General features: G+C 36.8%; 5 protein-coding genes across 14 annotated transcripts in view; 3 read left to right on the plus strand and 2 right to left on the minus strand.

Annotated features, from left to right (window-relative positions):
* Window positions 1–18,424, plus strand: part of LOC129791905 (NADPH:adrenodoxin oxidoreductase, mitochondrial) — a 298,769-nt gene that overhangs the window by 221,971 nt on the left and 58,374 nt on the right. The window lies entirely within an intron of this gene.
* LOC129791833 (zinc finger protein on ecdysone puffs) lies at window positions 27–7,338 on the plus strand. Of its 5 annotated transcripts, none has more exons than XM_055830392.1 (8): window positions 27–80; window positions 164–668; window positions 785–1,106; window positions 3,107–3,516; window positions 4,099–4,453; window positions 5,844–6,294; window positions 6,406–6,964; window positions 7,089–7,338. In XM_055830392.1, the coding sequence occupies exons 3-8, from the start codon at window positions 795–797 to the stop codon at window positions 7,219–7,221; spliced, it is 2,220 nt and encodes a 739-aa protein (XP_055686367.1). In that variant the 5' UTR covers window positions 27–80; window positions 164–668; window positions 785–794; the 3' UTR covers window positions 7,222–7,338. The 5 variants fall into 5 exon arrangements, with proteins under 5 accessions (XP_055686367.1, XP_055686368.1, XP_055686370.1 ...); XM_055830393.1 differs by having other exon boundaries at window positions 7,098–7,338; XM_055830395.1 differs by having other exon boundaries at window positions 5,844–6,276.
* Window positions 7,340–8,966, minus strand: LOC129791992 (U3 small nucleolar ribonucleoprotein protein IMP3). Its single transcript, XM_055830703.1, has 3 exons — window positions 8,716–8,966; window positions 8,438–8,649; window positions 7,340–7,578 (listed from the first exon to the last, which is right to left on the minus strand). Exons 1-3 carry the CDS (start codon window positions 8,850–8,852, stop codon window positions 7,382–7,384), a joined length of 546 nt encoding a protein of 181 aa, XP_055686678.1. The 5' UTR covers window positions 8,853–8,966; the 3' UTR covers window positions 7,340–7,381.
* On the plus strand, window positions 9,181–16,147 carry LOC129791882 (peptidyl-alpha-hydroxyglycine alpha-amidating lyase 1-like). 6 transcript variants are annotated; one of them, XM_055830488.1, is made up of 6 exons: window positions 9,181–9,344; window positions 9,472–9,548; window positions 9,621–10,296; window positions 12,099–12,584; window positions 12,648–12,803; window positions 15,945–16,147. In XM_055830488.1, the coding sequence occupies exons 2-6, from the start codon at window positions 9,486–9,488 to the stop codon at window positions 16,094–16,096; spliced, it is 1,533 nt and encodes a 510-aa protein (XP_055686463.1). In that variant the 5' UTR covers window positions 9,181–9,344; window positions 9,472–9,485; the 3' UTR covers window positions 16,097–16,147. The 6 variants fall into 6 exon arrangements, with proteins under 6 accessions (XP_055686463.1, XP_055686462.1, XP_055686465.1 ...); XM_055830487.1 differs by lacking the exon at window positions 15,945–16,147 and adding an exon at window positions 15,124–15,853; XM_055830493.1 differs by lacking the exon at window positions 12,648–12,803 and adding an exon at window positions 15,490–15,564 and having other exon boundaries at window positions 9,182–9,344.
* LOC129791924 (methyltransferase-like protein 25B) lies at window positions 15,297–17,664 on the minus strand. The gene is made up of 2 exons (XM_055830591.1): window positions 17,274–17,664; window positions 15,297–17,207 (listed from the first exon to the last, which is right to left on the minus strand). The coding sequence occupies exons 1-2, from the start codon at window positions 17,574–17,576 to the stop codon at window positions 16,131–16,133; spliced, it is 1,380 nt and encodes a 459-aa protein (XP_055686566.1). The 5' UTR covers window positions 17,577–17,664; the 3' UTR covers window positions 15,297–16,130.

Raw genomic sequence — 18,424 nt, forward strand, 5'->3', positions numbered from 1 at the left:
ATTAGTGCGTCGAGTTAGCATAGCGGATGTCGTATAGTACAGTCAGAAAAAGTTATTTATATTTTATGAAAATAACAAAGGTAATTGAGGAAATAATGTAATTTAATATCCTTTTATGTAAGGATTAATAGGAATTAATTAATTAAAAATTTTCTTTAAAAAGAAACACATTGACAGGAGGATGCCCAACCCCGAGAAATCAGTACTTTTAGTGAGGCAGCAGGTTCTTCCGATCAAAATAAGGGATCAGTTTGCACAATTCCATCTTGCAATCGAAAGTACATTTAATTAGCTTTCGATTGATCCCTATCTCATTATCGAAATAACATTATTAATATAAAAAAAGTTAAAGTGTTTCTCGGGAATCGGTCGAGATTGAGCGAGATTCGAGAATTCCTCATACATTTTGTTCAACAAAAAGTGATTTTTCTTCACTGAAAATGAGGTTAAACCATCCCCTTGCACATTGATGATTCACTGTACTTTGCAACATCTGCTACACTCATTCGACGAGTTTTCTCCCCCTCATGACAAAAACTTCAGCTTGGTGTGAAGTGTCAGTTTTTTTCCGTCTCGTGTTTTGAGTATAAAAACATAATTCGCAAAATAAACGTGAAATTGTAAATTTCTCTCTAAGAAAAAAGTTCCAATCGCAAGATAAAACAGAGGTGCGTGTGTTTGTTGTGAAATATTTGTGTAGAAAACGGAGAAAATGGGAAAATTAGCATGAGAAAATAAAGCTTCTGTCATGGCGGCTTTGATTGCCTTTTCGTCTTTATTTTAGAATTGAAAAAATGCGTGGTGGACGCGGATTTTCACGTGGTGGCTTCTCACGCGGTGGAGGCTCCTCATATCGTGGGTCAAGTGGCTCCTCCTACCGTGGCGGCGGAAGCTCAAGCCGCGGTGGTTCGAGCAGTAGCAGCTACTCCGGTGGGAAGGGGCGCTACAACTATGACAACTACAGCTCCTCATCCCACGGGAATCGCTACAACTCCGGCAATCAGTACGGCAATCGTGACCACTCCAGTGGGCCACCCTTCAAGAGACGCAACGATCGAGATTTTCGCTCTCCGGACAGGAAGCGCGTTCGCAATGATCACCATCAGGTATTTTCCTCTCCCACCTCTTGAACATTCTTGGGGCTGGGATTTTATTTTCTAATTAATTCGCTTTTTTTCTGTGAAAGTGTTAAAATGTTGTGGGTCTTCTTGTGGGTGGATAAAGGGGGTTTCTTTTGCACTCTCGTGAACCTTTTGTAAAGAAAGAAAATTCTTGTTTTTCAGTGATTTCCCAATGATGCTTTTTTTTAGAGACTTCGCTCCTATTTAGACATATTGGCACATTTTCGTTTTTTCTTTAAGAGATTACGTAAATGTAAAGAAATTAATTTGATATTGCTATCTGTTTGGAATTTCCATTTAAATATTATTTATTTTTAGTTTCTTTATTATTCCTTCTACGAACTGAAAAGCAATAATTAGGGGAGACTGGTTCAATTATGACCAAGTTATTTTTTTTTTAATTTTATCTAAAGATTTCTCTTAAGGATTAAATGGGAAAAATATCATTAAATGTCTTTTCCTGTTGCTATAAGTCTAAGAAGTTAGATCCAGTCAGAATGAGAATTGAAATTTTGTTCAGGAAAGATTTTCTTTAAATCGAATAGAACTTTAAAATGCCGCTCTGTTTTTTTTATATATCTTTGAAACACTTATTATTGAAGAGTATGAAAATCGCTCCGTCATCTCGTATTTTTCACGATACTGTCGCAAAGCACAAAAGTAGGTTTCTCACAGGATCTACTGGATGGATTTTGCTTGGGTAAAAAGCAAATGAAAGAGGGAATACTAATGCAGATTTTGATGTACCAGAATTTTAAATTTCTATTCCGGGGCTGAGAAAAGTGGAAAAATGTGACTTGTTCAGATATTTTTGACGTTATTTCACTTTTCTCAGCTCCAGAATGGAAATTCAAAATTCTGTTCCGGTACATTTTCCACTAACATATCCTCTTTCATTTGCTTTTTACCCCATTAAAATCCATTCAATAGATTCTGAGAAAGACCTACTTTTGTGTTTTAGGGTAGTTCTGTGGAAAAGTTGTAAAATCACAAAATGGCGTCTCACCTAAGATGGCGAAAAATGATTTTCTTACTCTTCAAAAATTAGGCTTCAAATTTAATCAACATCGGAAAACCTAGTTTAAGAAAAACCCCAAGAAAAATAAAAATTTCATAATTTCCCAAAGCTTTTGTAATAAATGACCACATTTTCTTTTAATCTTCCAAAATTCTCGACCTACATTAATTTAAAAAAAACAACAGTTACAACACCAAATGGCTGAATTTTAATGGATTAAGAGGATTAAAACAAAGCAAAAACAAATAAATCAAAATATGCCAAATTGTCCAAAATAGGGAGCTTTTCTTTTTTATTTTCTCCCCTTGTTTCCTCTTAAAAATTCCATAAAATAATTAAAAATTACCTTTTCGTTTCTCCCACTTCATCCTTAACAAAAAAAAAACCACGAAAAAGCCCCTAAAAGAATGAAATGAATCTGAAGGCGTTTCACGGAGCTGAAACTGAAAACTTATCGCTATGCGAGAAAATGAGAAATCTCTTTGGAAAAACCAAATGACTTTGCAACATGCTCTCATACTTTTGTGCCAAACAAATGGTAAACAAAAAGGAAATTATTGCTATGTAAGCAAAAAAAAATCAGTGAGAAATCCTCTTGAGGATGTGGATGAGTTTATGATGATGGTTTAGTTCTTTTGAGTTTCCTTTGAACGATGAAAGAGGTGAAGAAAGTGGAAGGATATTTATTCGTGAGAGATGTCTCTTCCCTTTTTCTCACAAAAAAAAAAAACAAATCCAACAAATTGAAATGATCTTCTCTGTGTGTTTTAACTCTCTGTCTCTCTCGGTCTATTTTCCCCCCGAAAACTCCGCGATAAATGCGGTGTGGTTTTCTCTGAAAATAAAAAAACGGGGGGAAAAGCACGTGTGGAGATGATGATGATGTGGGGATGTTGAGGCTGGCTAAATATGCAAAGAAAAACGCCTTAAGATGCATGTGTGGAATCTCTCCCTTCAAAATTTATAGGGCATGCCACCACCGAGACGCAGCCATGATTCGTACGGAAGTTCAGCTGATCGCGGCTACAGTGGCGGTGGGTCGTATGACAAATCAAGCCACTACCGCGGTGGCAGCGGGAGTCGCATGGGGCGCCACAGCCACCATTCGCCACCACCGTCGCGTGGCACATCGTTCCGCAGTCAGCGCAGCGATAGCTTCAGCAGTGGCGGCCCCCATAGGAGGCCCGAGGCCCCAATGGGGCCACCGCCGTCGCGGACAAACCGCATCCAGGGATACCGCGGACGATTGCCGCCATCGAGTCGTGGAGGAGGTATTTTGAGACGTGGCGGTGTCTCCATCGCACGGAAGCGCATTGATATGCGCATGAAGGTCAGATCAAGAGAGATCCTGCAGCAGAAATTGGCCCGAATGAGGAGGTAGTGTATTCATTCATAAGAAAAAAAATCCCAACAGCAGACAAAAAAACCCCAAAACACTTTACTTTAGAAAAAAAACCAATAATGAATTTTCCCCCAAAAAAAAAGTAATAAGAAATACCAACAACCCCTCGAGACTGGAAGCTAAAAGTTACCTAGAAAAAAAACTCCCCAAAAAGTTACACAAAAAAACTGAAGCTCAATTTTCTAAAATGATCAATAAAAGAAAATTCGAGCCAAGAGACGTAATTTAACGGGAGCTTTTTTAGTCCACGAGTGAGGGGATGTGTAAGGACTTCCTAAACACTTTAAGAAAAAAAACGGTGAGAGAATTCCCACCACAAATAAAACTTCTCTTTTAACATCTTCGAAACTGATCTCTGTGAGGAATGAGACGGTTAAATAGCAATAAAAAAAATCTCATAACGCTTTAGGGAGAAAGAGATCCAAAATGAGATAAAACGCAAAAAGAAACTAATAGTTATCAACAAAAAAATGTGGCAAAATTTCCTTGATTTTAAACTTCAAGCAAAAAAATTGATATGAAGACATGTTGCATTCCTCCCCCTCATTTAAAAACAGCACAATCAGGAAGCGTCCGGCGCCCGCACGTACAACATCCGAATCGTCCAGTAAGAAGGAGAATGAGGAGAAAAAGATAAAAGCAGAAGATGAGGAATGGGAGAAGGCGTCAGCAAAGGATGAGAGTACGGATGCAATTTCACCGGCAAAGGTGAAATCCGAAGCAGGTGATGGGGAAAAGGAAGCTGCTGATGGGGCAGATGCTGAAAATGAGAGTACAGCTAGTGGACAGAAGGAGGATAAGCCCAAAAGGCGATCAAGTGATGATGAGAATTTACCCAAAAGTCGCTTTACAGGGAAATCTTTCATAAAGCTCACTTGTATTCATTGCTGCTCCAAATTTCTCACCTTTAAGGTAAGAAGTGCATTTTGTTTGAAAAAAAAAATTGTAATTTTTGCGACGTTTCGAGTTCCTTTGAACCCATCCTCAGGTTTAAAATCAAAGAATTAGAGGTTTAAATTTATTACTTCTGAGTTTTGATTGTAGTATACATTATAGGTTTCTATTTAGTACTTTCTTAGCTTTTTATCCTCAATCAGTGATTTTTTAAACGCTAAAAACGAATAACTTTATTTCAAATTGAATTTAGTACTTTTAGGCTTAAATTTAGTACAGAAAGTGTGAATATTTTTTCTTTAATTTTCACACTTTTTTCTTTAATTTTTTCTTTAAAAAAACATGTGATTTACCAGAACTTTCAATTTAGTACTTTTTAGATTATTTTTAGTACTTTATTTATTTTTTAACTGTTAAGCACTTTCTAAGACTATACTTCTTAATCGCTGACTTATTAAATCTAAAAATGAATAACTTTTTTTTCAGGTTGAATTTAGTACTTTTAGATTTAAAATTAGTACAGAAATTCTGAAAATGTTTTCTTTAATTTTCCTCTGAATTAAAAAAATATATGTGAAATACCAGAACTTTCAATTAGTACTTTTAAGCTTGTATTTAGTACTTTCTAAGATTTTACTCCTCAATATGAGAATTTTTGAGGCTGAGAACCGAATTACATTTCATCAGGTGGAATTTAGTACTTTCTAGGTTATAATTTAGTACTTTTTGGGCTTGAGCTTGAATTTAGTATCGTTGTACTTTCACCATTTTTTTCTCGATTAAAAGCTAAGGGTTATTTATTTACCGAACATTTTGACATCTTTGCGAATCATCCGAATATTTTCATTCAGATAAATGCCCCTTATTTTGAAGTCTTTTGACTTGCATTTATTCGAAAAAGGATGTTATGCGTTTGTATTAAATCCAAATTTGATTTTCCTACCCGTTTTGGACATGAAGATATTGCAAAAATTGAAAATTTTCAAGATGGCCACTAGGGATTATAAGTGAATTTATTGTATAGAGGGAATTATTCCATGAGGATAATATATTATCAATTTAAAATTTATATTTGTTGTGAAATTTGAGATGTAACAGAAAATCCTTTGAGATTTTTTTCAAAATGGCCGACAATACCTTTCCGACATTTTGAAAGGAATGAAGTTTTTTTTGTTTATGTTTCTTTTCTAAAAGATTAATACACGATACAAAATTTGAAGCATTTTAACGGATACAGCCTATCCCCTTATGTAGTCGTTGTTCTCCCTTCGTATCAAGAGGCTATCGGGATAAGAGAAACGTGAGGACCCTTTTATGAATAGAAGCGTATAACGTTTTCACAATCTAACTGATCAATGGACTTTAACGGGTAACAAATAACAAAACACTTGTAAATTACATTTTCTAGGCTTATAGCCGGCATTTGTACGGGGGTGCCCACAAAGCAACTATGTATCGTCTTTCGCGTGACCTCAAGGAGAAGTTAGCATCAATGCGTCTAAAGCAGCGTGCTGAACAACGTGAAATGGAGAAGGATTTAACGGAAGATGAAATAAATACGCGCCCACATTTTTGTCTTCTGTGCCGTCTTAGCTATCGGCAGGAGAAGAGTGTGCACCAAAATTCAGATGCACACAAATCCATGAGACGCTTCCTACTACCCTACTGTGGTACATGTAAGCTCAGCTTTAAATCTCCAATTGCCTATGAGACCCATCGATGCTCCTTAGAGCATATTAAGCGCAAGGCACGCGTGGATGCGGCTAAGAATGCCGATAATAGCGGAGATGAGCTTGATTTGGAGAACTTCATGACATTAGATTCAGTTGGAAGTGTCGATGGTGAGTGCTTCGACAATGGTAAGGAGAAGGCGAGATGAAAGAAGGAGAAAGAAGTTCCACGCGCGATTGTATTTTATTTGGGGTGATGATGATGAATTGGATTTGTTGCTATGTTCTCCTCTTTTGCAGATGATCCTACTTTGGCGGATGCCAATGAAGAGGGTGCCAGTGAGGAGGTTGCAGCACCGAAGCGTGAAATAAATGTTGGGAGTGAGTACTTGAAGAAGGTGGAGACACTCTACTGCGAACTCTGCCGCATCTACCTGTCGCATCGTGATGATCAGGAGAAAGTGCTGAAGGAGCACTGTGGCGTACGGAGTCATTTACGGGCATTTTTGCGTCACAAGGAAGACAGGACACTGCGGAAGGAAGCCGAAAGGGTGCATAGGAAGCAGCATGAGGAGGAAGATGAAGGAGAGGAAGGGAAGAAGAAGACAACTGATGGTGAGGAGAAGGAGGATGGGGTGGAAAAGGATGAAGGAGCCGGGGAGGATGATGCAGAGTCCAGCATAGGGAATACACAGAGCCAGAATGAGATGTCAAAGGGCGAGGAAACGGAGGGTGAGGAGAAACTTTGGGCGGATGTGGATAAGGATTTGGGTGAATTGCTGAATGAAGTGCAACCCGAAGGGGAGGAGGAGGAGAATGACGATGAGGATGACGAAGACTCCAGACCGGACAATGAGAGGTTGTCGCAAAGCTCACCATAGGAGTGAGAAGAAAAAACTAATTATTCTTATCAATGTGTGTGATCCTTTCGGTTGATTGCCTGTTTTTCTTTTGTTTTCTTTGCAAAAAAAATAATCATACAGGTATGACAGATTCAGGAATAGTGAAAAGAATGCAGAGAAAGTACAACGTGAAGGGAATGATGAGAAAGACGGGGCAGCAAAAACAGAGAATGGGGATATAAAGGAGAATGGAACGGCTGAAGTGAAAGCATAATGAGACACCATCTAACCGAATCTTCAATCCTCAATTGACATCCACCACAATATTTTACTCCTATGTACTTCCATGTTTCGAAAATAAGAAATGGATGAAAAGCAAAAAAAAAACAAAGTTTTTGCTTCTCTTCCTTTTGTATTTCTTTCCTTTCTTAGGGCTACATTTCAAAATCATCTCGTAGATCGTTATATTCAAGGACATGCTGCCTAATGGCTGATCCATCGACCCAGGTGACAAAATCTTCGAGAGTTCGGGAAACAAGGAAGGCAGGATCTTTAACGACATCAGCACCCACACGTACGTGACCGTGTTCAACGAGTTTTGTAGCATTCTTCGTGGTTTCGGACATTTTATCTGCAAAAGGAAAAAACTTGAGGATATGCAATTGCAAAGCAAACTAGCTGAGTGGTTGGCATAATTCTCAAAATTCTATATAAAAAAACGTTTTATACGACAAAAGTAGCGACAAGTGACGATTTATCTAAGGAATTGCCTTTTTCCTGAAGAGAAATTAATTTCTATTCAAGATAATCTACCATTTTCTTGATTAGAATGGCACCTTTGGATGGAAAACTTTCATGGAGAACTTTTAGCGGCCACAATTTTTAAGATATCGACTTGGAATAAAAAGCAAATAAAACTTTTTGAGTTTACGCATCTTTTGGTGGCAGAAGTTTTCTGGCAGATGTCAAGACCAATGGCAAAATGAAACCAGAGACAGACTTTCCTTTTCAATTCTACCGGAATCAACAGGATTATAAGCAACCATTTCTAGCTTAATGCTCATCTGGCCAGGTTTAGTATAGTGGAGGAGAGTATGTTATGTGATGTTTGTAATTTGTATGAAGATGTTGATGATGTGCTGTTTATTTGTCCTAGGTGTGTTAGTGGGAGAGAGGAGCTTATTAGTGCGTGTAGTGAAGTCTGTGATAGTCCTTATTCTAGGGACATTGTGGCACTAACCATTGAGCAAAGGAGATTGGGACTGCTGATGGGAATCGCAGATTTCCTGAAACGGAACAGGATCTCCCTGTGAGGCAATCGGTTTGCCTCAAGACTGCAGTCCAGTAGTCCCTTTTGACTACAGACTTTCTAATTCGGGTGGGAGGGTGGCAAAAAAAATCTCAATCCAATCAAAAGTTACTCGCTGTTAAAATCATGCCCAAAAATCAGTGGATTTTCCAAGAAAGCATCATAAAGAAAAATTTCTTACTTCTAACCATGATGACCGGCAACCGTCGACGACAGAAGCTACTTGCTGTGACCTTTTCAACATTACCGAGATCCCATTTTGTGGGAATCAATCCCAGAATGTACAGCTTCTCCAGCAATCTGGAACTTGCATCCGTCCGGAAGGGATCAGCTGCATCTAATGTGGAGATTTTCTTGGCAATTTCTCTGATTTCTCTCGAAAGTTTGTTGTACCTGAAAGAAGAGTTTTTCCAATTAATACCTTAAAGGAAATAAATTTAAAAGGATATTTTTTCTTACATTGTGTATTCTTCACGCTTCTGAATATGATATTTTCGCATTATTTTGTTTTCATGAAGTGTATTATCAACGCCCCATTTGATAAAGTCCACCTTCTTCAGGAGTTTCTGTTCGTGGAATTTCAATTTTCGCACCATTTTCACGGTTTATTTGTTGTAATGAAGCCTTTTAATTCACTGAAATCGTCGAAATTCTTGTTTTTGAGCAAAGTTTGTTTTGCACGTTTTGCAGCACGCATTGCCAACTGTCAAATTCAAATTAGATGATCCCACAGGGTTCGTCAATGTCTCCAAAAATATAATAAAAATGCATATTTAAAAAATCCTCTTCTATAGCATTTTGTGAATATTTTAATGAAATATTGAATAATAAGAATGATAAGGATTGAAGAAAAATTAAATAAAAACTGCAGTACTTTTAGGGACCGTCTAATATAGTGAAGACGAGTGAGGACGCTAATATAAAAGCTGCTGTATGATCCCCCACTGTATTTAGTTTGTTCTTTCTACGCGTTTTGAAAATTTTCCTCTCGAATTTATTGCAAAAGAATCTCCCAGGAGAGAGTGAAAAATGTGTTGAAAATTAATTAAGAACAAATAAAGAAACCTCGAGAGTCAATATAACTTCATGTGAGTAAATTAAAATTGATTTTTAAGGGGGGATGTGAGAAAGTTCTTTGCTGGGGTACTTTCTCATCCCCTTTTCTGACAGCTGTTGCACCTTTTTCACGGGGATGTTGCACCTTTTTCCCCACAGAAGCATATCAAATTATGGAGAATAGTGCCAAGAAAGTCCTCCTAATTGCTACACTTTACCTCTTCATCAGCTTTCAGGTGAGAAAAAATACAAAACCGGGATGTTCCTTGAAGCGGAATTTTATTTTTGGATTCTTTCGTGACTTTCAGACACGCACCACGGAGGCATTTGACACAGATGACTATGCCCTGGAAAGTCGTCAATTTCTGCAGAAGGCCATCGAGGAGGTGGGTAGGACGCAGAATAATCCACAAAATGCAGCAGGTGTGAAGGAACAGCTGTTAGCTGTGAATTCCACGTATACCTACGACGATTCCTGGCCATCGCCTGGAAAGATGAATTCCATCTCGGCTGTGTCACTGGATCGTGAGGGTAATGTCGTGATCTTCCATCGTGCTGGACGCGTGTGGGGACAACTCACGTTCGATATGAAAAATCAATTTACCCAGACACAGCTGGGTGCCATCCAGGAGAGTACAATCTTGGCATTTAGCCGTAAAACAGGGATTCTCAGGTACTCCCTGGGTAGGAATCTCTTCTACATGCCCCACGGGCTGACAGTGGATGACGACTCGAATATCTGGGTAACAGATGTTGCCCTGCATCAAGTTATGAAACTCAGGAAGGATCAAGATAAACCCCTAATGGTGCTGGGAAGGAGATTTAAACCCGGCAATGGGGCAGATACCTTCTGTAAGCCAACATCTGTTGCTGTCCTACCTAGTGGGGACTTTTTCGTGGCAGATGGATACTGCAATGCGCGCATTATTAAATTCTCCGCGGCAGGAAAAAGGATTCTAACATGGGGAGAGAATTCTTTTCAAGGTAAGAAGAAGGATTTGAGTTAGAGAGAACGTGGCCCAATTTCGACCTCCAGAGGTCCACGAATAGTGAATTTGGTGCCATTCTAAAGCTATTTTTTGCTCTTTCTATTCCCATAATTTTCTACATTTAATGTTTTATCGGTTTCAAGTAATAGCTGATTGAAAAAAAGGCCAAAGGAGGTCAGAATTGGGCCACGTTCCCCTACATATTATTGGAAATTTTTCTCCAACCTTTTAAATAATTCTTTTATGTTGTATTTGAAATTTTGAAACTTGGGGTAGATTCTGATAAAAATCTTTTCTTACAATTCGTCAGTTAAAAGATTTTTGGTATTCTGGAAAATTTTTTATAGAATTTTGACATTTTTTTTACTTCTACATTTAATCGGATTTTTGAAGGAAAAATTACTTTTTCAGGCTTCTTTTAAGTTCTTTCTAACTGTTTTCAGGAACAACTAACTTATTTTCTTTTTTAGAACGACAACAGAACGTTTTAATAACTCCATCTGTCAAAATCTTACAGAGAAGAAAAAAGATTTTTGTCAGAATCTACATTTTATTTGCTTTATTGGATTTTTTTTAACATTCTAAATGTTTTTTTTTTTTTATTTTATTAGTTTGAAGATGGAAGTTTGATTTTTACTTTTTTTTCTAAAAATATTTTAGATTAACTTATTTTTAACTTTTGAAGCTCAAAATTTACTTTTAGGATTCTATTAAAAATTTTGAAGCCTAAAATTTTCTTTTCTAATTTTATTAAAAATTTTAAAGCTTTAAATTTTCTTTTTTGAATTTCACTTTAAAATTTGCAGCTCAAAATTTGCTTTTTTGGCTATTTTTAATTTAGAAGCTTTTGTTACTTAATTAATTATTATTATTATTTAATATTAATAATTATTATTAATTCCTAATTAATGAATTAATCCTAAAATTAACTTTTAGGATTCTATTGAAAATGTTGGAATCTAAAATTAATATTTTTTATTTTATTGAAAATTTTAGAGCTAAAAATTTTCTTCTTTTTTAATTTCATTTGATTTTAAATTCAAAATTTGCTTTTTTGGCTTTTTTTATAAATTCTGAAGATGAAAATTTTAGAACCTCATTTGAAAAGTTCAAAACGTGCTTTTTGATGTTTTTTTTTTTTAATTTTCAATCATAAAATTTGCTATTTTGATTATTTATTTATTTGTTTAAACGTTGAAACCTTTTATGATTTTATGTGAAATTTTAAAGCTTAATATTTGTTTTTTTTTTAATTGTCAAGCACAAAATGTGCGAAAGTTCTTTATTTGTTTTTTTTTTGGTTTTTATTTAAAATTTTAAAATCTTTAATTTTCTTTTTTGAGTTTATTTGTAACTTCAAAAACTTTCTTTTTTTTTCATTTTACTAGAAGTTTTGTAGCCTCAATTTTTTAAGAAATCCTATAAATTACATTTTTTGATTTTTTTTAAGAAAACTGAAAAAATTCATAAAATAATTTTTAAAAATATAACTCAACAGACCCTAAAAATTAAATTATTTATTGTACTTATAAAAAACGTTTATTATTATTTAATAAGCCTAAGAATGTTCTAAAAGGTTGACCCGCATTTCACTGTTAGTTTGTTATTTTGTGCTAGTTTCCGCATTCATTGGTAGTGTATGTAAATTAAACTATTCGTGTTAATTTTGAGAGAATAACAACCCACCGAAATATATGAGAGGCCAGCTGTGCAAAGAGATAATTCTTTTACGTTAAACGTGTTAAATAATCTTTCTCAATGAATTTTTCATGAAAATTTCTGTTTTTTTCTTTTTAGGAGTTGCTCACAAAATAGCCCCACCAAACTTCCTGGCAATTCCACATGCCCTCACTTTGGCACGTGACAAAGGGCTCGTTTGTGTGGCAGACCGTGAGAATGGACGCGTGCAGTGCTTCCATGCTACAAATGGTACATTCCATTCGCAGTATCACAGCCCATTGGTCGGAGATCGAATCTACGGTGTGTCCTATGCCCCAATTGACGGTGGACATTTGTACGTGATTAATGGGCCTCTCCTGGCTTTTGCCTTGTGGCCCGGACAGGAGAATTCTGAGACCTACCATGAAGTTCGGGGGTTTGTCTTTGACATGACCACGCAGGCGGTGGTGGATAAATTTGGACTACCCAACAAGGACTTTAGCAATCCCCACGATGTTGTGGTATCTGCGGACGGGGCGGAGGTGTATGTGGCGGAAATTGGTGAACTTCGACCCAGAAAATTCATCTCGAGCATTAAACGAAAGGTCGATGGGGCATATGAAGGTAAAACACGTTGGATTTACGGTACAAACTATTCATATCGCAGCATTAATTCTCATCTCGTAGGTGTTGGTGGTAACAGTACGGGTGGGGTGGCACCGAAGGCAGCCACGAGTGTGGTTGATTCCGGGGCCACAGCCCTCCTTGCCGTGATTCTCATTGTGGTGTTTGCCATTGCCGCTTTTGGGGCCACATTGCTTGTCATGCGACAGCGGAAACGAGGTATGGAGCCGTCTGAGAATGATAATGATATCGAGTACAGCCGGCTCGTATCTAAAAACACGCGCAGTGAAGAATAATGCGATTAGTTTTTTCTTTTTTCTTCATTTTCTTAAGCAAAAAATTGCCTCATACACATTTCCCATTACATATTCCTGCTTTAAAAAATATTTCATTGTAATTTACATTTAAAACAAAAAAAAAAAAAAACGAATGAGGTGCTGCTAGAGTAGAGGAGTGATAGGTTTTAGAGGGGAAAATATTTTACTTAATCCAGTGATTTTTGACTGATTTTCTTTTATAAATTTAGACTTTGCCGGGAAGAGTTAATTTTATATCATTATGTAGCTAATTTATTTTTTAAAAAACTAAACCTAATAGTTTTATGAACGTAAACTTAAAGAAAAAAACTTTAAAATAAGTCAAGATTAAGGATAATAAGAAGTCAATTTATCTAAGATAATCCCAAAAACCAAGAAAAATTTCAATATGTATTCCCAAAAAAAAACCAATTTTTGGTTGGGAGTTCATTTGACCTCAAATAAGACATTTTTAATAAAAATTCAAACTTTGATTTAGGGGAGATCGGGGTAAAAAAAGTCACTTAAGAGTTTAGAAAAAGCTCAAAATGTCATATTTCCCAAATAAATAAAGCGAAATGTATAACACATTTCTTTAGGAAATTTATTACTGCCCTATAACTCTCTCTTCCTGATCCTTTGTGGATCAGGGACCATAAAGACACAGTTCTGCGTTGATTTGGTTCAATGTTAAAAAATAACTACCTCTCCAAAATGAAACATTTTCAAAATCGAATATTTATTTAGGTACACGTATGACTCAATTGTCCTCAAAGAATTATGCCGAGTTTTAAGTTTTCTTAAACATGATTAAAGTTAGGCCTAAGCATAATTTTTTAAGCTCAGTCATAAGTTTTCTGAAACCAGGCTTATGTTTTCAAAAGTTGTTTTCTTAAACCGGATTTAAGTTTTTTAGGCTAGGCCTATACTTATTTTTTTAAGGTCAGTCATAAGATTCCCTAAATTGGGCTGATGTTTTCAAAAGTTAGTTACGATTGGAAAAGGATTGAACTGGATTGAACGCATTTTGTAGGGGAGACCGGGGTTAAAAAAGTCACTTAAGGGTTTAGAAAAAGCTCAAAATATCATATTTCCCAAATAGATAAAGCAAAATGTATAGCTCATTTCTTTAGGAAATTTACTACCCTACAACTCTTTCTCAGACCATTTTGTTCTATCTAGGTAGGAAATATGATATTTTAGGCCTTTTCTAAACCCTTAGGTAACTTTATTGGCCCCGGTCTCCCCTATTTTTACGAATTTCAGTGTTAAAAAACGGTTATATTTTTTTTGATATACAGTAGAAGTCCACATCAACGAACAATCGGATGTACTACTCTCGCGCATTATTTTTAATACGCGAGAGTAGTACATCCTATTGTTCGTTGATGAGGACTTCAACTGTACATAGTATTTGGGTATAAAAAATTGATTAAAATCATGTAAAGTACAGTCCGTCCCGATTTAGCTGGATCTGACCTTAAACCCTTAAAAGCCTGACCTAAAAAAACTTAAGCCCATTCAAAAAATGGCAGTTTCCTTTAAAAAGATTTAACCCCTAACGACCAATGCAATGGTACGTTTTCGTTCCATAGCTCTATTTTGAAAATATTTAATTTTAGATAAATTATTAATTTTTTATTGAGCTAAAACCAAAGCAGGACGATATCTTTATAGTCCCTGGACAATTTGAGAATACAAAAGGACATCTCCAAGGTCTCACAGGACCAGGAAGGACGAAAAGTAAAAACTAAAAATTCGATGTTTTTTCGAGTTTTGGCCAAAAATGTTTTATTTAAGCCAAACAAAACTCCCAAAAATTTATTTTCACGTCAATACCTTTGCTGGATTCCTTACGGTCCTTAAGGGGTTAAGCCTAGCTTTAGAAACAAACTAAGCCAGACTTATAGTAGAGAGTTTCACTTGAAATCCCATAAAAAATCGGATAAAATGCTTTTTATCTTTAACTTTTATTTGTTAAATTGTTAACCCTTTCGCGTCCACGTGAAACATTGAAACATTCGCTCTTCTTATCACGATATTTATTCTGTGGATGCTTTCAGAGGACCTTTCTAAGTCGAAACGTCTTCTTTGGCCTCTTTTGCGTGAGAATTTGATGCATTTATCATTTGAAAAAGCAATTTAATTCATAAAAATTTGGAAAACTAAAACGCGAAAGGGTTAAGGCAGCTAAACTTACTTTATTTAGGATTTAATTTTAAGGAACCCAATTCCTTTTTAAGGTCACTCCTCTACTCTCTCGGTACTCTTGACAATCGCAAAAGAATGTGGGAGCTCAAGCAATAAATGTGCACGAGATGGAATGAGCTTGAGTGGCTTGAAGAGATTATACAAAAAAAAAGAGAAAAAAAAGAAAAGAGTGGGGCTCTGCTTATAAAAGGGGCAAACATCCTGATTATATATTAATTTTTAAGTTTATTTATGTATTTTTTTTATAAATCCTCAGGTGATAAAAAAGACATTTTTTATATATAATTTTACTGCTTTTACATTTTGTAATTAATCTTTAATTATAATTATTTTTTAAAAATATTTTATGTCGCATCAACAAATTTTATTTTTTAATTTTTATTTTTTTCTGCATTTAGATAATTTTTTTCAGGCAGACTTTTAAGTTGTTTTGAATTAGCAAAAAGGCAAAAAGTGTGTGTGAGAGAACAAGTGTAAGGGAGTTTCTTTTCTTTGTTCTAAGGCTAAGAACTCTTTGAATCCTGCGTGTCCACCAATTTAAAAAAAAAAGGAAAACTTGTAAAATCTGATAAAGAATTTGAAAAAAATATATATATATTGTGAATGTTGAGAGAAAATTAAAAGAAAAAAATTACAAAATATTCTATTGAATGTATAAATTATAAAAAAATGAAATATTGTGTAAAGTCTATTAATTAGTGTTTATAAAAAATGACAGATTATCACTATTTCTGGCTCAATAAAAGAATCTTGAAAAATACACACACACACGTGATTCAAAAAGGTCAGCCTGTGGGTGGTTTTAGAAGGGCACCAGGGATTGATTAATTTTGTGGTTCTTTCCACATCTTAGGATGCTGCGCACGTGGAACGCGGAAACGGAAGCACGCCTGGGAGCTGAATCGGGAATTTAAGCTGGGCAATCTGCTGGACAGCAAGCACGAGGGCTTTGAGAAGTTGGGTCAGGAGGCAAGTGATGACGAGGTAACAGCGCGGGTGACATAATTCTGCGCGGAATATTCTCAAATAAAGCGAATCTCTATTTTGTGGCGAGAAGGATGTGATTTCGTGGTGAGAGGCGCGGTTCAAAGACAGCAACAGTGCTGCACGTGGCTGTAGCGCCCTCCCGAATGGACAGAAGGCGATCATTGAGGAGGACTGATTCAACAAGGGGTGCCAGCATGAGGCGAAGAGTGTAGAAAATGGCAACTTTCTTCCATTCCAAGCAATCGGCGTTCCCTTCCACATCCCCATCATTGAGTTTCACCCCCAAATTCCCCGTGGCCCGTTCGCAGTACTCCCGGAATGTTCTGCACTCCCTGTACTTGACACTCCTCAGTCCGGAATGTCGCAAATTGGGCCAATTTCGCACAATTACCTTCTCAAGGGCCGATCGATAGGCGTGAATTTTGAGATCATCAAACTCACCTCGAGATAGGCGTTCGTGGTACATTTCTATCGCATGACAAGCAACTTCGCGTGCTTCGTAGCTAAGGTGGACCCTCTTGGGTTCTTTTTCGCGCATCCTCCTCAAGTGCTGACTCAGTGGAAACCCGTTTTCGGTCAATTTCATGTAGCAACATCCCACAACGGCGATAAATTTCACTTCAGGGCACGTTTGGAAGAGATTCAGCAGCACTGGACCGAGATCACCACACGGATGGAGTCCAATGACACCAATGGCGAATTCCTCATCTTCCTTAAGGTCAAATACGCGACATTTTAGATGCTCAATGAAGCCACATGCATCCATATCGGGGGATATTGTTAAATTGAGATGAACAGGAGGGCGCAGCTGGGTAAATTCTTCCTGTTTCAGGTACTTCTGGGCGAATTTCAGGAATTGCTGATCCAAAACACCCGCCTGCAGGTTCAGTGGCTCTTGTTTCTCAACACAGCACACCCTCTTTCCGTGCCCAAAGGCCAGGATGCGGGATAAATGACCAAGACCCCCGCCAATGTCCACGAGGTACTCAACACCACACTTTTCAGCTATTTTCCCACACAATGCGCTCATTTTCTCAATTTCATGGCGTTTTTTGCATTTAACGTGCTTCATGAAGAGATTCCTGAACTTTGGGTGATCAACCAAACCTGACCATGGTGCCTTTTCCATCTGAAAAACACAAAACACCTGTAAAAATCATTTTCTCTTTTGCAACAAAACTCGAGAAAAACAAACCTTTTCGGGCTTCCTGCCAATTGACAGCATCTGTGTCACCTTGTGGAGGGTCAGCAGGGACAAGGGCAGCACAACTGACACGCCTTTGGGTGAATTTGCATTGTAATTAAGCAGAAAAGACAATTCATTAATGGGAAAATTGGGGCAAGTGAAGGTTTCTTGCCACGCCATTGGGAGATTTTTCCAGTGATTTTCCACGAAAAAATCCAACACATAGCTATCAATTAGCCATTTATAATGTTCCAGGACAAAAAGTGAAGTTTCAAGTAAGTATTTCACGTGATTGTCACTTAAATCCTTCATTTAATTGTGAAATTAAAATCAAATCAAAAAAAAAATAATCACAAAAGACGAGAAAAGATTGTAAACAAAAATCAGCTGATTGGAAATCAAAGCTATCTCACCTCTCACTTCCAATATCTTTCCATTCCTTCCAGGCAGTTGAGATGCAATGAGAAAATATATCTTTGTCTCATTCTGGCATTTTGTGGTGTGTGTGTGTGCGCGAAAAAATTTGAATTTTAACGAACTTTTTTTTTGTTTTTCTAAAAATTCAATTTTTTTTTGCTTTTCTTCCAAATTTTTGAGCGCAAACCACATTTTTGGGGCTCCTGGGTTCTCCGGGGCCCCCGGGGAGCCCCTCTGTGCGAAATTGGGGCCCGCGGAAATTTTGACGGTTGGGGATTTTACACGACTCTCATTTCCCGGAAATGGATTTTCGCGAACTTTCTGAAATTTTGATGCCAAAAATTCAAAAGTTTTTCCCTGGTCGCAAAAAACTTGATTTTGGTGGAAAATTCGGCGGAAAACGCGAGAAAATTGCAAAAAACTGAATGTGTAAGGGAGACGGATAGTGGTGCAAGAGATCCGTCTCATTTTCTCTTTAGCAAACAGTATTGAAAACTAAATTAGTGGCGCGAAATTCAAAACTTGCGGAATTGATAATTTTTCGCGCGTTTTTTTCAGTTTTTCTTGAATTTTCTTGGCTATCAAAGTGTCTTTGGGATCAGGCAGTGACGTTAAATACATTAACACCAGAAAATCCATGAGGAAAATCAGATATGAAGCAGAAATTGAGCTCTTAAACGGAAATCTGTAAGTTTTTTTAATTTTAATTTATGAATTTCCTTTGAAAAAATATCATTTTCCAC

This window comes from Lutzomyia longipalpis, chromosome 3 (assembly GCF_024334085.1).
Source record: "Lutzomyia longipalpis isolate SR_M1_2022 chromosome 3, ASM2433408v1".
NCBI lineage: Eukaryota > Metazoa > Arthropoda > Insecta > Diptera > Psychodidae > Lutzomyia > Lutzomyia longipalpis.

Coding starts and splice junctions, on each gene's coding strand:
- LOC129791833 (XM_055830392.1), top strand. CDS start 795: ATGCGTGGTGGACGCGGATTTTCACGTGGTGGCTTCTCACGCGGTGGA. Junction 1,107..3,106: donor TTCGCAATGATCACCATCAG/GTATTTTCCTCT, acceptor CAAAATTTATAG/GGCATGCCACCACCGAGACG. Junction 3,517..4,098: donor AAATTGGCCCGAATGAGGAG/GTAGTGTATTCA, acceptor ATTTAAAAACAG/CACAATCAGGAAGCGTCCGG.
- LOC129791924 (XM_055830591.1), bottom strand. CDS start 17,576: ATGAAGGATTTAAGTGACAATCACGTGAAATACTTACTTGAAACTTCA. Junction 17,208..17,273: donor TTGGCAGGAAGCCCGAAAAG/GTTTGTTTTTCT, acceptor TGTGTTTTTCAG/ATGGAAAAGGCACCATGGTC.
- LOC129791992 (XM_055830703.1), bottom strand. CDS start 8,852: ATGGTGCGAAAATTGAAATTCCACGAACAGAAACTCCTGAAGAAGGTG. Junction 8,650..8,715: donor AAGCGTGAAGAATACACAAT/GTAAGAAAAAAT, acceptor CTCTTCTTTCAG/GTACAACAAACTTTCGAGAG. Junction 7,579..8,437: donor GCCGGTCATCATGGTTAGAA/GTAAGAAATTTT, acceptor TTCCTTTTGCAG/ATAAAATGTCCGAAACCACG.
- LOC129791882 (XM_055830487.1), top strand. CDS start 9,486: ATGGAGAATAGTGCCAAGAAAGTCCTCCTAATTGCTACACTTTACCTC. Junction 9,549..9,620: donor ACCTCTTCATCAGCTTTCAG/GTGAGAAAAAAT, acceptor CGTGACTTTCAG/ACACGCACCACGGAGGCATT. Junction 12,585..12,647: donor GGTCGATGGGGCATATGAAG/GTAAAACACGTT, acceptor CTCATCTCGTAG/GTGTTGGTGGTAACAGTACG.